This window comes from Scyliorhinus torazame, chromosome 8 (assembly GCF_047496885.1).
Source record: "Scyliorhinus torazame isolate Kashiwa2021f chromosome 8, sScyTor2.1, whole genome shotgun sequence".
Classification (NCBI taxonomy): Eukaryota; Metazoa; Chordata; class Chondrichthyes; order Carcharhiniformes; family Scyliorhinidae; genus Scyliorhinus; species Scyliorhinus torazame.
The window spans coordinates 2,291,820-2,308,732 of NC_092714.1; the positions used below are offsets into that span (position 1 = coordinate 2,291,820).

The 16,913-nt window shown below is 46.9% G+C and overlaps 1 protein-coding gene and 1 long non-coding RNA gene across 5 annotated transcripts in view; one reads left to right on the forward strand and one right to left on the reverse strand.

Moving 5' to 3' along the window:
* The window catches only part of LOC140427624 (homeobox protein PKNOX1-like), a 404,309-nt gene that overhangs the window by 26,195 nt on the left and 361,201 nt on the right, over positions 1-16,913 (reverse strand). For all 4 annotated transcript variants that reach the window (XM_072513041.1, XM_072513042.1, XM_072513044.1 and 1 more), the window contains one exon: positions 6,734-6,909. In XM_072513041.1, coding sequence (XP_072369142.1) covers positions 6,734-6,909 — 176 coding nt within the window. The remainder of the gene's footprint in view (positions 1-6,733; positions 6,910-16,913) is intronic.
* Positions 11,434-16,913, forward strand: part of LOC140427626 (uncharacterized) — a 63,579-nt gene continuing 58,099 nt past the window's right edge. The window contains exon 1 of the long non-coding RNA XR_011948576.1: positions 11,434-11,564. This is a non-coding gene — a long non-coding RNA (uncharacterized lncRNA). The remainder of the gene's footprint in view (positions 11,565-16,913) is intronic.

Below are 16,913 nucleotides of genomic sequence, written 5' to 3' on the forward strand. Positions count from 1 at the left end.
GAAGAAAATGTTGGTGGGGTAGCACTGTTAATGAGAGATGAAATGAGGAGAGCTGTGAGAGCCGATCTAGATTCGGATGATACAGAGTCCGTTGGGTAGTGGTAAAAAACAGCAAGGGAAAGAAGACATTGGTAGGAATGGTGTGCAGACCCTCAAACAGTAGCCACACAGTAGGGAGGGGTACAAATAAACAAATAATAGGAGCATGTAAAATGAATAGAGCAATAATTCTGGGTTACTTTAATCTTTATGTTGATTGGGTTAATCAAGGTTGAAAGGGTAGCTACGACAATGAAATCATCGAGTGCATTAGGGATAGTTTCCGAAAGCAAGATGTTATGCACCCAACCAGGGAAGAGTTATCTTAGACCTGGTAATGGGTAATGAAGCAGGTTTAATAAATGACCTCAGAGTAAAAGATCTACTAGGAAGTAGTGATCATAACATGATAAAACTTGGGCAGCACGGTGGCACAGTGGTTAGCACTACTGCATCACGGTGCCAAGGTCCCAGGTTCAATCCCGGCTCTGGGTCACTGTCCATGTGGAGTTTGCACATTCTCCCTGTGTTTGCGTGGATTTCACCCCCACAACCCAAACATGTGCAGAGTAGGTGGATTGGACGCGCTAAATTGCCCCTTAATTGAAAAAAATGTATTAGGCACTCTAAATTTAAAAAAAAAACATGATAAAACTTAATATTCACTTTGAGAGTGAGAAATGTGCATCAGAAACAACTGTGTAACTTAAATAAAGGGAATTACAATCAAACGAGGATAGAAAGTAAGACCATAAGACATAGGAGCGGAAGTAAGGCCATTCGGCCCATCAAGTCCACTCCACCATTCAATCATGGCTGATTTCAACTTCATTTACCCGCTCTCTCTCCATAGCCCTTAATTCCTCAAGAAATCAAGAATTTATCAACTTCTGTCTCAAAGACACTCAACGTCCCGGCCTCCACCGCCCTCTGTGGCAATGAATTCCACAGACCCACCACTCTCTGCCTGAAGACATTTCACCTCATCTCTGTTCTGAAGTGACTCCCTTTTATTCTAAGGCTGTGCCCCGGGTCCTAGTCTCCCCTGCTAATGGAAACAACTTCCCTACGTCCACCCTATCGAAGCCATTCATTATCTTGTAAGTTTCTATTAGATCTCCCCTCAACCTCCTAAACTCCAATGAATATAATCCCAGGATCCTCAGACGTTCATCGTATGTTAGGCCTACCATTCCTGGGATCATCCGTGTGAATCTCTGCTGGACCCGCTCCAGTGCCAGTATGTCCTTCCTGAGGTGTGGGGCCCAAAATTGCTCACAGTATTCTAAATGGGGCCTAACTAGTGCTTTATAAAGCTTCAGAAGTACATCCCTGCTTTTATAGTCCAAGCCTCTTGAGATAAATGACAACATTGCATTTGCTTTCTTAATTACGGACTCAACCTGCAAGTTTACCTTTAGAGAATCCTGGACTAGGACTCCCAAGTCCCTTTGCATTTCAGCATTATGAATTTTGTCACCGTTTAGAAAATAGTCCAGGTCTCTATTCTTTTTTCCAAAGTGCAAGACCTCGCACTTGCCCACGTTGAATTTCATCAGCCATTTCTTGGACCACTCTCCTAAACTGTCTAAATCTTTCTGCAGCCTCCCCACTTCCTCCATATTACCTGCCCCTCCACCTATCTTTGTATCATCGGCAAACTTAGCCAGAATGCCCCCAGTCCCGTCATCTAGATCGTTAATATATAAAGAGAACAGCTGTGGCCCCAACACTGAACCCTGCGGGACACCACTCGTCACCGGTTGCCATTCCGAAAAAGAACCTTTTATCCCAACTCTCTGCCTTCTACCTGACAGCCAATCGTCAATCCATGTTAGTACCTTGCCTTGAATACCATGGGCCCTTATTTTACTCAGCAGTCTCCCGTGAGGCACCTTATCAAAGGCCTTTTGGAAGTCAAGATAGATGCTCTCCTTGGTCTAACCTATTTGTTATCTCTTCAAAGAACTCTAACAGGTTTGTCAGGCACCACCTCCCCGTACTAAATCCATGCTGACTTGTCCTAATCCGACCCTGCACTTCCAAGAATTTAGAAATCTTATCCTTAACGATGGATTCTAGAATCTTGCCAACAACCGAGATTAGGCTAATTGGCCTATAGTTTTCCATCTTTTTTCTTGTTCCCTTCTTGAACAGGGGGGGGGTTTACAACAGCGATTTTCCAATCCTCTGGGACTTTCCCTGACTCCAGTGACTTTTGAAAGATCATAACTAACGCCTCCACTGTTTCTTCAGCTATCTCCTTTAGAACTCTCGGATGTAGCCCATCTGGGCCCGGCGATTTATCAATTTTTAGACCTCTTAGTTTCTCTAGCACTTTTTCCTTTGTGATGGCTACCATATTCAACTCTGCCCCCTGACTCTCCTGAATTGTTGGGATATTACTCATGTCTTCTACTGTGAAGACTGACGCAAAGTACTTATTTAGTTCCTCAGCTATTTCCTTGTCTCCCATCACTAGATTACCAGCGTCATTTTGGAGCGGCCCAATGTCAACTTTTGCCTCCCGTTTGTTTTTAATGTATTTAAAGAAACTTTTACTATCATTCCTAATGTTACTGGCTAGCCTACCTTCAAATTTGATCCTCTCTTTCCTTATTTCTCTCTTTGTTATCCTCTGTTGTTTTTGTAGCCTTCCCAATCTTCTGACTTCCCACTACTCTTTGCCACATTATAGGCTTTCTCTTTTGCTTTGATGTATTCCCTAACTTCCTTTGTCAGCCATGGCTGCCTACTCCCCCCTCTGATAACCTTTCTTTTCTTTGTAGATAGTAGATAGATTGTAGAAAGTAGATAGATTTCTAGACTCTGTTGATGTCAAGCAGTATGGAGAGAGTGTGGGAATATGGCATTGAGGTAGCGGATCAACCATGATCACAGTAAATGGTGGAGCAGGCTTGGAGGGCTGAATAGTTTACTCCTGTTCCTGATTTCTATTCTCTGGTACTTCCCCGGAGTGGAGAAACTACAACATATTCTTCGGAGCCTTCAATGCGTTGAAAGGGGCTGGTTTAGCACAGTGGGCTAAACAGCTGGCTTGTAAAGCAGAACAAGGCCAGCAGCGCGGGTTCAATTCCCGTACCAGCCTCCCCAAACAGGCGCCGGAATGTGGCGACTAGGGGCTTTTCACAGTAACTTAATTTGAAGCCTACTTGTGACAAGAAGCGATTTTCATTTCATTTCATCGATGAAGATGAACATCTTGCCAACCTCAAATATACCATTGTTTGCAGCAAACTACCCAGCCTTCAGGAGAACAGTGACCACGACACCACACAACCCTGCCATGGCAACCTCTGCAAATCATGCCAGGTCATCAACATGGATACTACCATTACACGTGAGAACACCACCCACCAGGTACATGGTGCATTCTCGTGCGATTCGGCCAACGTTGTCTATCTCATACGCTGCAGGAAAGGATGTCCCGAGGCGTGGTACATTGGCGAGACCATGCAGACGTTGCGACAACAGATGAACATACATCGCGCAATAATCTCCAGGCAGGAACGTTCCCTTCCAGTTGGGGCCTCTGAACTTCAGGTAGGCGTTCTCCAAGGCATCCTTCAGGATGCACAACAATGCAGAACCGCCGAACAGTAACTTACAGCCAAGTTCCGCACGCATGAGTACGGCCTCAACCGGGACCTTGGATTCATGTCTTGCAACATTTACCCCCCACCATCTAGCCTGGGCTTGCAAAATCCTACCAACCTCTTTACCCTGTGATTACCCCTCTCTCCAGTCGCACTGTCTGGACCTGTAAAGACTTAATTACCTGCAAAGACTCGCATTCAAAGTATCATCTATCATCAAGTATCATTGACTTTGTCTATATATGTGTTTGTGTAACCTACCTCTTCACTCACCTGATGAAGGAACTATGCTCCGAAAGCTAGTGATTCCAAATTAACCTATTGGACTTTAACCTGGTGTTGTAAGACTTATTACCTTGCCCACTCCAGTCCAACACCGGCATCTTCACATCATGGCATACATTAACAATTTCTATGTTTCTGCAGTCATTGCCTGGCACTAATGTTACTTGCCATTTGTCAGCCCAACTCATTTCTGCATTTTGCAATATTCATAGAATCATAGAATTTACAGTGCAGAAGGAGGCCATTCGGCCCATCGAGTCTGGACCTGCTCTTGGAAAGAGCACCCCACTCAACCCTACCCTCCACACTATCCCCATAATCCTGCAACCCCATCTAACCCAAGGGCAATTTAGCATGGCCAATCCACCTAACCTGCACGTCTTTGGTCTGTGGGAGGAAACCGGAGCACCCGGAGGAAACCCACGCAGACACGGGGAGGATGTGCAGACTCCGCACAGACAGTGACCCAAGCGGGAATCGAACCCGGGACCCTGGCGCTGTGAAGCCATAGTGCTAACCACTATGCTGCCGTGCTGCCCTCATTAATCAACCTCACCAATGTACCTGTCATAGGCGCAACTGTCTATGACAGTATTGGTAGGAGTGACCACCGTCTTTGTGTAAACAAATTCCCATCTTCACACTGAGAATATCCTCCATCATGCTGTAGGCAACAACCATGCTAAATGGGCTAGATTTCGAACTGATCTAGCAGCTCAAAACCTGGGCATCGGTGAGGCACAATGGGCTAGCAGCAGAATTATACTCAACCACTGTCTGTAATCTCATGGTCCAGCTCATCTCTCCCTCGACCATTACCATCAAACCAGCAAACTTTGGTTCAATGAAGTGTGGACAGCATGCCAGGACGCACCATCAAGCACACCTAAAAACGGGATGCCAACTTGGTGAAGCGACCACACAGGGCTACCTGTGTGCAAACAGCAGAACAGCAGGCAATCCCACAACCAATGGATCAGATTTAAGCTCTTAAATCTTGCCACATCAAAAGACATAGGAGCAGAATTAGGCCACTTGGCCCATCCAGTTGTAAATGGTGGTGAAAGGTGTTGATCCAAAGGGTTGTGAATCTATGGAATTCCTTGCCCAATGAAGCAGTAGAGGCTCCTTCATTAAATGTTTTTAAGATAAAGCTAGATAGCTTTTTGAAGAATAAAGGGATTAAGGGTTATGGTGTTCGGGCCGGAAAGTGGAGCTGAGTCCACAAAAGATCAGCCATGATCTCATTGAATGGTGGAGCAGGCTCGAGGGGCCAGGTGGCCTACTCCTGCTCCTAGTTCTTATGTTCAGTGCTATCAAGTGACACTTACTCAGCAATAACTGATGCTCAGTTTGGGTTCCACCAGTGTCACTCAGATCCTGACCTCATTGCAGCCTAGGATCTATCCTCGGCATCCTCCTATTTTGTATCCACATGCAATCCCTTGATGATTTCATCCTAAGGCACAGCATTAGTTTTCACATGTAAGCTGACAAGAACTAGGGCAATTCAGCCCCTCGAGCCCGCTCCGCCATTCAATACGAAAATGATTGATCTCCTCTCAGCCTCAACTCCACTTTCCTGTCTGTTCTCCATGTCACTTACACCCATTACTAATTAAAAATCTGTCTATCTGCTCGTTAAATTTATTCACTGTCCCATAATCCACTGCATTCTGGGGTAGTGAGGTCCACAGGCTCACGACCCTTTGAGAGAATTAATTTCCCCTCATCTCTGCTTTCAATCTGCTGCCCCTTATCCTAAAACTGTGACCTCTCATTCTAGATTTCCCCACAAGAATCTACATCTACTTTGTCAATACCTTGTCATCTTTTATACCTCAATTTGATCTCCCCATATTCTTCGAATATCAAGAGTATCGGCCTAAACTGTTCGATCTCTCTTCATACGACAAACCCCATATCTCTGGAATCAATCTAGTGAACTTCCTCTGAACTGCCTCCAATACAACTACAGCTTTCCTCAAACCAAAACTGTGCTCAATACTCCAGGCCTCACCAATGACTTGTACAGTTTTAGAAACATTTCCGAATCTTTGTACTCTATTCCTTAAGCAATAAATGCCAAAATTCCATTTGCCTTCCTTATTACTTGCTGCACCTGCGTACTAGTTTTCTGCGACTCATGCACAAGGGCACCCAGATCCCTCTGCATCGGAGCTCCCCGAAGTTTCTCTCCATTTAGATGATAAGTTGCAGTTCCATTTTTTCAATCAATCGACACCCAACATTATCTCATCATCCCCTTTCTCAACTCCATCGTTCTAAATTAGAAGACTGCTCAACCGACAAATCAGAGGTCATCCAAAACTCTACCGTGTACATCTTAACTCAAACAGGTCCTGTTCCCCTAACATCCCTGTGCTCTAACTTTCATTGGCTCCCAGTTATGTAATGTCTTGATTTTAAAATTCTCATTATTGTTTTCAAATTGCCCCATGATTGCACCACAATTCTCAGAGATACATCTAATTCTGGCCTCTTGAGCAGCCTTGACATTAATCGCTCCACCATTGGTTCCCATGCCTTCAGTGTTCTCGGCCCCAAACTCTGAGATTCCATCCCTATACTTCACCGCCTCTCAACCACTTTTCCTGTACAACTCTCCTTAAAACCTACCTCTGACCCAGCTTTTGTCTATCTAAGTTGTGTAAATCAGTGTCATATTTTGCTTTATAACATGCTGGTGTAGAATATTCAGATATTTTATTCCATTAAAGGTGCTATCTAAATGCAAGTTGTTGCAGCTGTATCAAGTGTGAATGACTTACTGTCTGACACTGTAATACTGGTTAAATGTTGCTGAGCCACTCCCGCAGCAATGGAATCCGGCCAGAATCGCTGCACTGGCCGACTTTGTGTTTTGATCTTCTTGGCCTTGGGTGGAGTGTCTGGATTACTGGCGTCGAGCATGGGCTGCAAAATCCGCCGTCGAGCATTGATGAACCTGTGGTCAAATATGGAGCAGCTCAGCATAACTTTATAGACACAAGTGTCAAATTGTGAGAATATGACTGCTATCAAGGACTGTCCAACACTTCACTTCATTCCCTTCCTGAACAATGAAACCTCATTGACACCCATCAACCCAACCTCAATTATTATCAAGCACTCCTGCTCAGTCTCCCACTCGCTACTCTCCATAAAATGCAGCTGATCCCTGTCCATATCTCACACCCTCACCAAGCCCCAGTTGCTAATCACACCCACTCTGGTTGATTGACACTGCCATCCAACCATACAACATTCTAACATTTGTTTTACATTTCTCCAATTCTATTAAAACATTTTATTTTATTGGATGTGGGCGTCACTGGCAAGGCCAACGTTTAGTTGCCATACATAATTGGCCTCGAGAAGGTGGCGGTGGGCTGGCTTTGTGAACCGCTGCAGTCCATGTGGTGTAGGAACACCTACTGTGCTGTTAGGGAGGGAGTTCCAGGATGTTGCCCTGGTGACAGTGAAGGAACGGCGATATATTTCCAAGTCAGGATGGTGAGTGACTTGGATTGGGAATTTCCAGGTGGTGGGGTTCCCAGGTATCTGCTACTCTTGTCCGTCTAGATGGTAGTCGCCAAGGGTTTGGAAGGTGCTGCTTAGCGAGTTCCTGCAGTACATCTTGTAGATGGTACACATGGCTGCCACTGTTTGTCGGTGGTGCAGGGGGAGAATTTTGAAGATGGTGAACGGATGCCAATCAAGCAGGTCATTTTGTCCTGGATGCTGATCAACTCCTTGAGCGTTGTTGGACGTGAACTCATCCAGGCAAGAGGAGAGTATTCCATCACACAACATGTGAGTTCATGAAATTTAACCATTAAAAGTGTGAGGTAATGCATTTTGGGAGGATGAACAAGGCAAGGGAATACTCAATAAATGGTAGGACGCTAAGAAGTACAGAGGACCAGAGGGACCTTGGGTTGCATGTCGAAAGATCCCTGAAGGCAGCAGGACAGGTAGGTAAGGTGGTTTTGGAAGGCATATGGGTAGGATGTGATTGCATAAGAAAGAGTGCAGAGGAGATTCACCAGGATGTTGCCTGGGCTGGAGCGTTTCAGCTGTGAAAAGAGGTTGGTTAGGCTGGGGTTGTTTCCCTGGAGCAGAGAAGGCTAAGGGGGAACCTGATTGAGGTGTAAAGATTAATGAGGGATATGCATAGGGTAGATAGGAAGAAACTTTTCCCCTTAGTAGAAGGGTCATTAACCAGAGGACAAACATTTAAGGTTAGGGACAGGAGATTTAGATAGAGTTTGAGCAAAACATTTTTCATTCAAAGGGTGGCCAGAATCTAGAACTCACTGCCTGAAAGAGTGGTAGAGATGGAAACCCTCACAAATTTAAAAAGCATTTAGATCAGCACTTGAAATGCCATAGCATACAAGGCTACGGACGAAATGCTGGAAATGGGATTCGAGTAAATAGGTGTTTGATGGCTGGCACAGACAGGATGGGCTGAAAAGCCTCTTTCTGTGCGATATGACTATTATTCAAAGCATCATCCCAGCCTCTGACCTGCTCTTGTAGCCACAGTATTTATATGCCTGGGATCACAAGAACACATCAAAATACTTCTCAAGTATTCAACAAGTTCCAGACTCCCACCACCCTCTAAACCTCCTGCCCCTGACCATAAATCTCTGCCCCCTGGTCATTGATCCCTCCGCCAAGAGGAAAGGTTTCTTCCTGTCTACTCTATCTAGACCCCTCATAATTTTATCCATCTCAATCGTGTCCCCAGTCAGTCTCCTCTGCTCCAAGGAAAACAACCAGTCTATCCAATCTCTCGTCATAGCTAACACTCTCCAGCCCAGGCAACATCCTGGTAAATCTCCTCTGCACCCTTTCCTGTGCTATCACATCCCTCCTGCAATATGGATTTCAGAACTGCACACAATACTCGAGCTGTGGCCAAATCAACGTTTTATACAGTTCCATAACCTCCTTCCCTATGCCATGGCTGATAAAGGCAAGTATACCATATGCCTTTTTAACCACTGTATCCACCTGCTCTGCTACCTTAAGGGACGAGTGTACATACACACCAAGGTCCCTCTGAGCCTTGGTGCTTCCCAGGGTCCTGCCATTTATCCTGTATTCCCTTGCCTTGTTTATCCTGCCCAAGTGCATCACCTCACACCTATCCGGATTGAATCCCATCCATGATCAGCCATGATAGAAACATAGAAGATAGGAGCAGGAGGAAGCAATTCGGCCCTTTGAGCCTGTTCTGCCATTCATTAGAATCATGGCCGATCATCCAACTCGATAGACTATTCCCCCATATCCATTGATCCCCTTTGCCCCAAGTACTGTATCTAACTGCTTTTTGAAAACATGCAATATTTTGGCTTCAACTACTTCCTGTGGTGATGAATTCCACAGGCTCACCACTCCCTGGGTGAAGCAATTTCTCCTCATCTCTGTCCGAAATGATCTACCCCGTATCCTCAGACAGTGACCTCTGGTTCTGGACAAACCCACCATTAGGAACATCCTTCCTGCATCTACCCTGTCCAGTCCTGTTAGAATTTTATAAGTCTCTATGAGATGGCCCCTCATTCTTCTGAACTCCAGCGAATACAATCCGAACCGATTCAATCCCTCCTCATACGTCAGTCCTGCCATCCCTGGAATCAGTCTGGTAAACCTTCGCTGCTCTCCCTCGAGAGCAAGAACATCCTTCCTCAGAGAAGGAGACCAAAACTGCCCACAATACTCCAGGTGTGGCCTCACCAAGGCCCTGTATAATTGCAGCAACGCATCCCTGCTCCTATATATCCCTGCATAACCACTTCCTTACCTTGCAGGTCAGCTGTTCGGGAGAGAGAGGGAGCCAGGACCTTGGAAACAGCGCGGGAGTTTCAAAAAGCGCGGGAGCTGCGAGGCAGAGGGGACAGTTTAAAAGGGCGCGCTGTGGGTGAGGTAAGTACTGCATAACCACTTCCTTACCTTGCAGGTCAGCTGTTCGGGAGAGAGAGGGAGCCAGGACCTTGGAAACAGCGCGGGAGTTTCAAAAAGCGCGGGAGCTGCGAGGCAGAGGGGACAGTTTAAAAGGGCGCGCTGTGGGTGAGGTAAGTACTGCATAACCACTTCCTTACCTTGCAGGTCAGCTGTTCGGGAGAGAGAGGGAGCCAGGACCTTGGAAACAGCGCGGGAGTTTCAAAAAGCGCGGGAGCTGCGAGGCAGAGGGGACAGTTTAAAAGGGCGCGCTGTGGGTGAGGTAAGTACTGCATAACCACTTCCTTACCTTGCAGGTCAGCTGTTCGGGAGAGAGAGGGAGCCAGGACCTTGGAAACAGCGCGGGAGTTTCAAAAAGCGCGGGAGCTGCGAGGCAGAGGGGACAGTTTAAAAGGGCGCGCTGTGGGTGAGGTAAGTACTGCTTAACCACTTCCTTACCTTGCAGGTCAGCTGTTCGGGAGAGAGAGGGAGCCAGGACCTTGGAAACAGCGCGGGAGTTTCAAAAAGCGCGGGAGCTGCGAGGCAGAGGGGACAGTTTAAAAGGGCGCGCTGTGGGTGAGGTAAGTACTGCATAACCACTTCCTTACCTTGCAGGTCAGCTGTTCGGGAGAGAGAGGGAGCCAGGACCTTGGAAACAGCGCGGGAGTTTCAAAAAGCGCGGGAGCTGCGAGGCAGAGGGGCCAGTTTAAAAGGGCGCGCTGTGGGTGAGGTAAGTACTGCTTAACCACTTCCTTACCTTGCAGGTCAGCTGTTCGGGAGAGAGAGGGAGCCAGGACCTTGGAAACAGCGCGGGAGTTTCAAAAAGCGCGGGAGCTGCGAGGCAGAGGGGACAGTTTAAAAGGGCGCGCTGTGGGTGAGGTAAGTACTGCTTAACCACTTCCTTACCTTGCAGGTCAGCTGTTCGGGAGAGAGAGGGAGCCAGGACCTTGGAAACAGCGCGGGAGTTTCAAAAAGCGCGGGAGCTGCGAGGCAGAGGGGACAGTTTAAAAGGGCGCGCTGTGGGTGAGGTAAGTACTGCATAACCACTTCCTTACCTTGCAGGTCAGCTGTTCGGGAGAGAGAGGGAGCCAGGACCTTGGAAACAGCGCGGGAGTTTCAAAAAGCGCGGGAGCTGCGAGGCAGAGGGGACAGTTTAAAAGGGCGCGCTGTGGGTGAGGAAAGTACTGCATAACCACTTCCTTACCTTGCAGGTCAGCTGTTCGGGAGAGAGAGGGAGCCAGGACCTTGGAAACAGCGCGGGAGTTTCAAAAAGCGCGGGAGCTGCGAGGCAGAGGGGACAGTTTAAAAGGGCGCGCTGTGGGTGAGGTAAGTACTGCATAACCACTTCCTTACCTTGCAGGTCAGCTGTTTGGGAGAGAGATCAGTTTTGGGAGCAGGCCTATTGGCTGACTGTAAATCAGGAAGGATACAAAGGGTGTGGCTGAAGTGCCTTTAGAAACAGAGTGCTGAAGGCAAACAGAGTGTATCAGAGTTTGGGTAAGGCTGAGTTCGGGTAAGAGGGGAGTGACAAAAAAAAATAAAAAAAAATCAAGTTAATTAAGTAAAGTAATTAACTAGTTAAGGGAATTTGGTGCTCACCTGAAGGAGGTGCAGAGAAGCAGACCTGTGAGGGAGTCTCTGGAGCAACTACATCACAGCCAGCAGGTAAGTGTTTGGCTTGTAACTGGTAAGTGATTTCTCTCTCTTTGACTTTCTCCTAGCTGTGGAGTGTAGTTCAAATTTAACTTCAGGTTTAAGTCATGGCAGGAGAGCTCAGACCCGTGTCATGCTCCTCTTGTGAGATGTGGCAAGTCAGGGACCCTTCTGGTGTTCCTGACTCCTTCATCTGCAAGAAGTGTGTCCAACTGCAGCTCCTGTTAGACTGCTTGACGGCTCTGGAGCTGCGGATGGACTCACTTTGGAGCATCCGCGATGCTGAGGAAGTTGTGGATAGCACATTCAGTGAGTTGGTCACACCGCAGATTAAAATTACTGAGGCAGATAGGGAAAGGGTGACCAACAGACAGAGGAAGAGTAGGAAGGCAGTGCAGGGATCCCCTGCGGTCATCTCCCTCCAAAACAGATTTACCGTTTTGGAAACTGTTGGGGGAGATGGCTCACCAGGAGAAGGTGGCAGCAGCCAGGTTCATGGCACCGTGGCTGGCTCTGCTGCACAGAAGGGCGGGAAAAAGAGTGGCAGAGCTATAGTGATAGGGGATTCAATCGTAAGGGGAATAGACAGGCGTTTCTGCGGACGCAAACGAGAATCCAGGTTGGTATGTTGCCTCCCTGGTGCAAGGGTCAAGGATGTCTCGGAGCAGCTGCAGGGCATTCTGGAGGGGGAGGGTGAACAGCCAGCTGTCGTGGTGCATATAGGCACCAACGATATAGGTAAAAAACGGGATGAGGTCCTACAAGCTGAATTTAGGGAGTTAGGAGTTAAACTAAAAAGTAGGACCTCAAAGGTAGTAATCTCAGGATTGCTACCAGTGCCACGTGATAGTCAGAGTAGGAATGACAGGATAGCTAGGATGAATACGTGGCTTGAGAGATGGTGCAAGAGGGAGGGTTTCAAATTCCTGGGACATTGGGACCGATTCTGGGGGAGGTGGGACCTGTACAAATCGGACGGTCTGCATCTGGGTGGGACCGGAACCAATGTTCTCGGGGGGGTGTTTGCTAGTGCAGTTGGGGAGGGTTTAAACTAATGTGCCAGGGGGATGGGAACCGATGTAGGAAGTCAGTGGGGACAGAAACAAAAGGCAGGAAGGGAGAGTGTGTAAAGCATGACCAGAGAAAGCAGGGCAGAGAGCAAGGAAGGTCTACATTAAACTGCATTTATTTCAATGCAAGGGGCCTGACGGGCAAAGCGGATGAACTCAGGGCATGGACGGGCACATGGGACTGGGATATTATAGCTATGACTGAAACATGGCTAAGGGAGGGGCAGGACTGGCAGCTCAATGTTCCGGGCTACAGGTGCTATAGAAAGGATAGAACAGGAGGTAAGAGAGGAGGGGGAATGGCGTTTTTGATTAGGGAGAACATCACGGCAGTACTTAGCGGGGATATATCCGAGGGTTCGCCCACTGAGTCTATATGGGTGGAACTGAAAAATAAGAAGGGAGAGATCACCTTGGTAGGACTGTACTACAGGCCCCCAAATAGTCAGCGGGAAATTGAGGAGCAAATATGTAAGGAGATTACAGATAGCTGCAAGAATAATAGGGTGGTAGTAGTAGGGGACTTTAACTTTCCCAACATTGACTGGGACAGTCATAGCATTAGGGGCTTGGATGGAGGGAAATTTGTTGAGTGTATTCAGGAGGAATTTCTCATTCAGTATGTGGATGGACCGACTAGAGAGGGGGCAAAACTTGACCTCGTCTTGGGAAATAAGGAAGGGCAAGTGATAGAAGTGCTAGTGAGGGATCACTTTGGGACAAGTGACCATAATTCCATTAGTTTTAAGATAGCTATGGAGAATGATAGGTCTGGCCCAAGAGTTAAAATTCTTAATTGGGGCAAGGCCAATTTTGATGGTATCAGACAGGAACTTGCAGAGGTAGATTGGGGGAGACTATTGGCAGACAAAGGGACGGCTGGTAAATGGGAGGCTTTTAAAAATGTGTTAACCAGGGTGCAGGGTAAGCACATTCCCTTTAGAGTGAAGGGCAAGGCTGGTAGAAGTAGGGAACCCTGGATGACTCGAGATATTGAGACTCTGGTCAAAAAGAAGAAGGAGGCATATGACGTACATAAGCAACTGGGATCAAGTAGATCCCTTGAAGAGTATAGAGATTGTCGAAATAGAGTTAAGAGGGAAATCAGGAGGGCAAAAAGGGGACATGAAATTGCTTTGGCAAATAATGCAAGGGAGAATCCAAAGAGATTCTACAGATACATAAAGGGGAAAAGAGTAACTAGGGACAGAGTAGGGCCTCTTAAGGATCAACAAGGGCATTTATGTGCAGAGCCACAAGAGTTGGGTGAGATCCTGAATGAATATTTCTCATCGGTATTCACGGTGGAGAAAGGCATGGATGTTAGGAAACTAAGGGAAATAAATAGTGATGTCTTGAGAAGTGTGCATATTACAGAGGAGGAGGTGCTGGAAGTCTTAAAGCGCATCAAGGTAGATAAATCCCCGGGACCTGATGAAATGTATCCCAGGATGTTGTGGGAGGCTAGGGAGGAAATTGCGGGTCCCCTAACAGAGATATTTGAATCATCGGCAGCCACAGGTGAGGTGCCTGAAGATTGGAGAGTGGCGAATGTTGTGCCCTTGTTTAAGAAGGGCAGCAGGGAAAAGCCTGGGAACTACAGACCGGTGAGCCTAACGTCTGTCGTAGGTAAGTTGCTAGAAGGTATTCTGAGAGACAGGATCTACAAGCATTTAGAGAGGCAAGGACTGATTCGGGGCAGTCAGCATGGCTTTGTGCGTGGAAAATCATGTCTCACAAATTTGATTGAGTTTTTTGAGGGAGTGACCAAGAAGGTAGATGAGGGTAGTGCAGTAGACGTTGTCTACATGGACTTTAGCAAAGCCTTTGACAAGGTACCGCATGGTAGGTTGTTGCAGAAGGTTAAAGCTCACGGGATCCAGGGTGAGGTTGCCAATTGGATTCAAAATTGGCTGGACGACAGAAGGCAGAGGGTGGTTGTAGAGGGTTGTTTTTCAAACTGGAGGCCTGTGACCAGTGGTGTGCCTCAGGGATCGGTGCTGGGTCCACTGTTATTTGTGATTTATATTAATGATTTGGATGAGAATTTAGGAGGCATGGTTAGTAAGTTTGCAGATGACACCAAGATTGGTGGCACAGTGGATAGTGAAGAAGGTTATCTAGGATTGCAACGGGATCTTGATCAATTAGGCCAGTGGGCCGACGAATGGCAGATGGAGTTTAATTTAGATAAATGTGAGGTGATGCATTTTGGCAGATCAAATCAGGCCAGGACCTACTCAGTTAATGGTATGGTGTTGGGGAGAGTTATAGAACAAAGAGATCCAGGAGTACAGGTTCATAGCTCCTTGAAGGTGGAGTCGCAGGTGGACAGGGTGGTGAAGAAGGCATTCGGCATGCTTGGTTTCATTGGTCAGAACATTGAATACAGGAGTTGGGACGTCTTGTTGAAGTTGTACAAGACATTGGTACGGCCACACTTGGAATACTGTGTGCAGTTCTGGTCACCCTATTATAGAAAGGATATTATTAAACTAGAAAGAGTGCAGAAAAGATTTACCAGGATGTTGCCGGGACTTGATGGTTTGAGTTATAAGGAGAGGCTGGATAGACTGGGACTTTTTTCCCTGGAGCGTAGGAGGCTTAGGGGTGATCTTATAGAGGTCTATAAAATAATGAGGGGCATAGATAAGGTAGATAGTCAACATCTTTTCCCAAAGGTAGGGGAGTCTAAAACTAGAGGGCATAGGTTTAAGGTGAGAGGGGAGAGATTCAGAAGGGCCCAGAGGGGCAATTTCTTCACTCAGAGGGTAGTGAGTGTCTGGAATGGGCTGCCAGAGGTAGTAGTAGAAGCGGGTACAATTGTGTCTTTCAAAAAGCATTTAGATGGTTACATGGGTAAGATGGGTATAGAGGGTTATGGGCCAGGTGCGGGCAACTGGGACTAGCTTAATGGTAAAAAACTGGGCGGCATGGACTGGTTGGGCCGAAGGGCCTGTTTCCATGCTGTAAACTTCTATGATTCTATGATTCTATGATATGCAAATTCCCTCACTATGAAGGCCAGCAAACCATTTGCTTTCTTTACTGCCTGCTGTAGCTCTATGCTTACCTTCAGTGACTGGTGTACGAGGACTTGTTGCACATTCCCCTCTCCTAGTTTATGGCCATTCAGATAATAGTCTGCTTTCCCGTTTTTGCTACCAAAGTGGATAACCTCACATTTCTCCAAATTATACTGCATCTGCCATTATAGAATCATAAAATTTACAGTGCAGAAGGAGGCCATTAGGCCCATCGAGTCCGCACCGGCTCTTGGAAAGAGCACCCTACCCAAGATCCACACTTCCACCCTATCCCCATAACCCAGTAACCCCACCCAACACTAAGGGCGATGGATAGTTACAAGGTAGCGAGGAAGGATCTAAAGAGAGAGCTAAGACGAGCAAGGAGGGGACATGAGAAGTATTTGGCAGGTAGGATCAAGGAAAACACAAAAGCTTTCTATAGGTATGTCAGGAATAAGCGAATGACTAGGGAAAGAGTAGGACCAGTCAAGGACAGGGATGGGAAGTTGTGTGTGGAGTCTGAAGAGATAGGCGAGATACTAAATGAATATTTTTCGTCAGTATTCACTCAGGAAAAAGATAATGTTGTGGAGGAGAATGCTGAGCCCCAGGCTAATAGAATAGATGGCATTGAGGTACGTAGGGAAGAGGTGTTGGCAATTCTGGACAGGCTGAAAATAGATAAGTCCCCGGGATCTGATGGGATTTATCCTAGGATTCTCTGGGAGGCCAGGGAAGAGATTGCTGGACCTTTGGCTTTGATTTTTATGTCATCATTGGCTACAGGAATAGTGCCAGAGGACTGGAGGATAGCAAATGTGGTCCCTTTGTTCAAAAAGGGGAGCAGAGACAACCCCGGCAACTATAGACCGGTGAGCCTCACGTCTGTAGTGGGTAAAGTCTTGGAGGGGATTATAAGAGACAAGATTTATAATCATCTAGATAGGAATAATATGATCAGGGATAGTCAGCATGGCTTTGTGAAGGGTAGGTCATGCCTCACAAACCTTATCGAGTTCTTTGAGAAGGTGACTGAACAGGTAGACGAGGGTAGAGCAGTTGATGTGGTGTATATGGATTTCAGCAAAGCGTTTGATAAGGTTCCCCACGGTAGGCTATTGCAGAAAATACGGAGGCTGGGGATTGAGGGTGATTTAGAGATGTGGATCAGAAATTGGCTAGCTGAAAGAAGAAAGAGGGTGGTGGTTGATGGGAAATGTTCAGAATGGAGTTCAGTTACAAGTGGAGTACCACAAGGATCT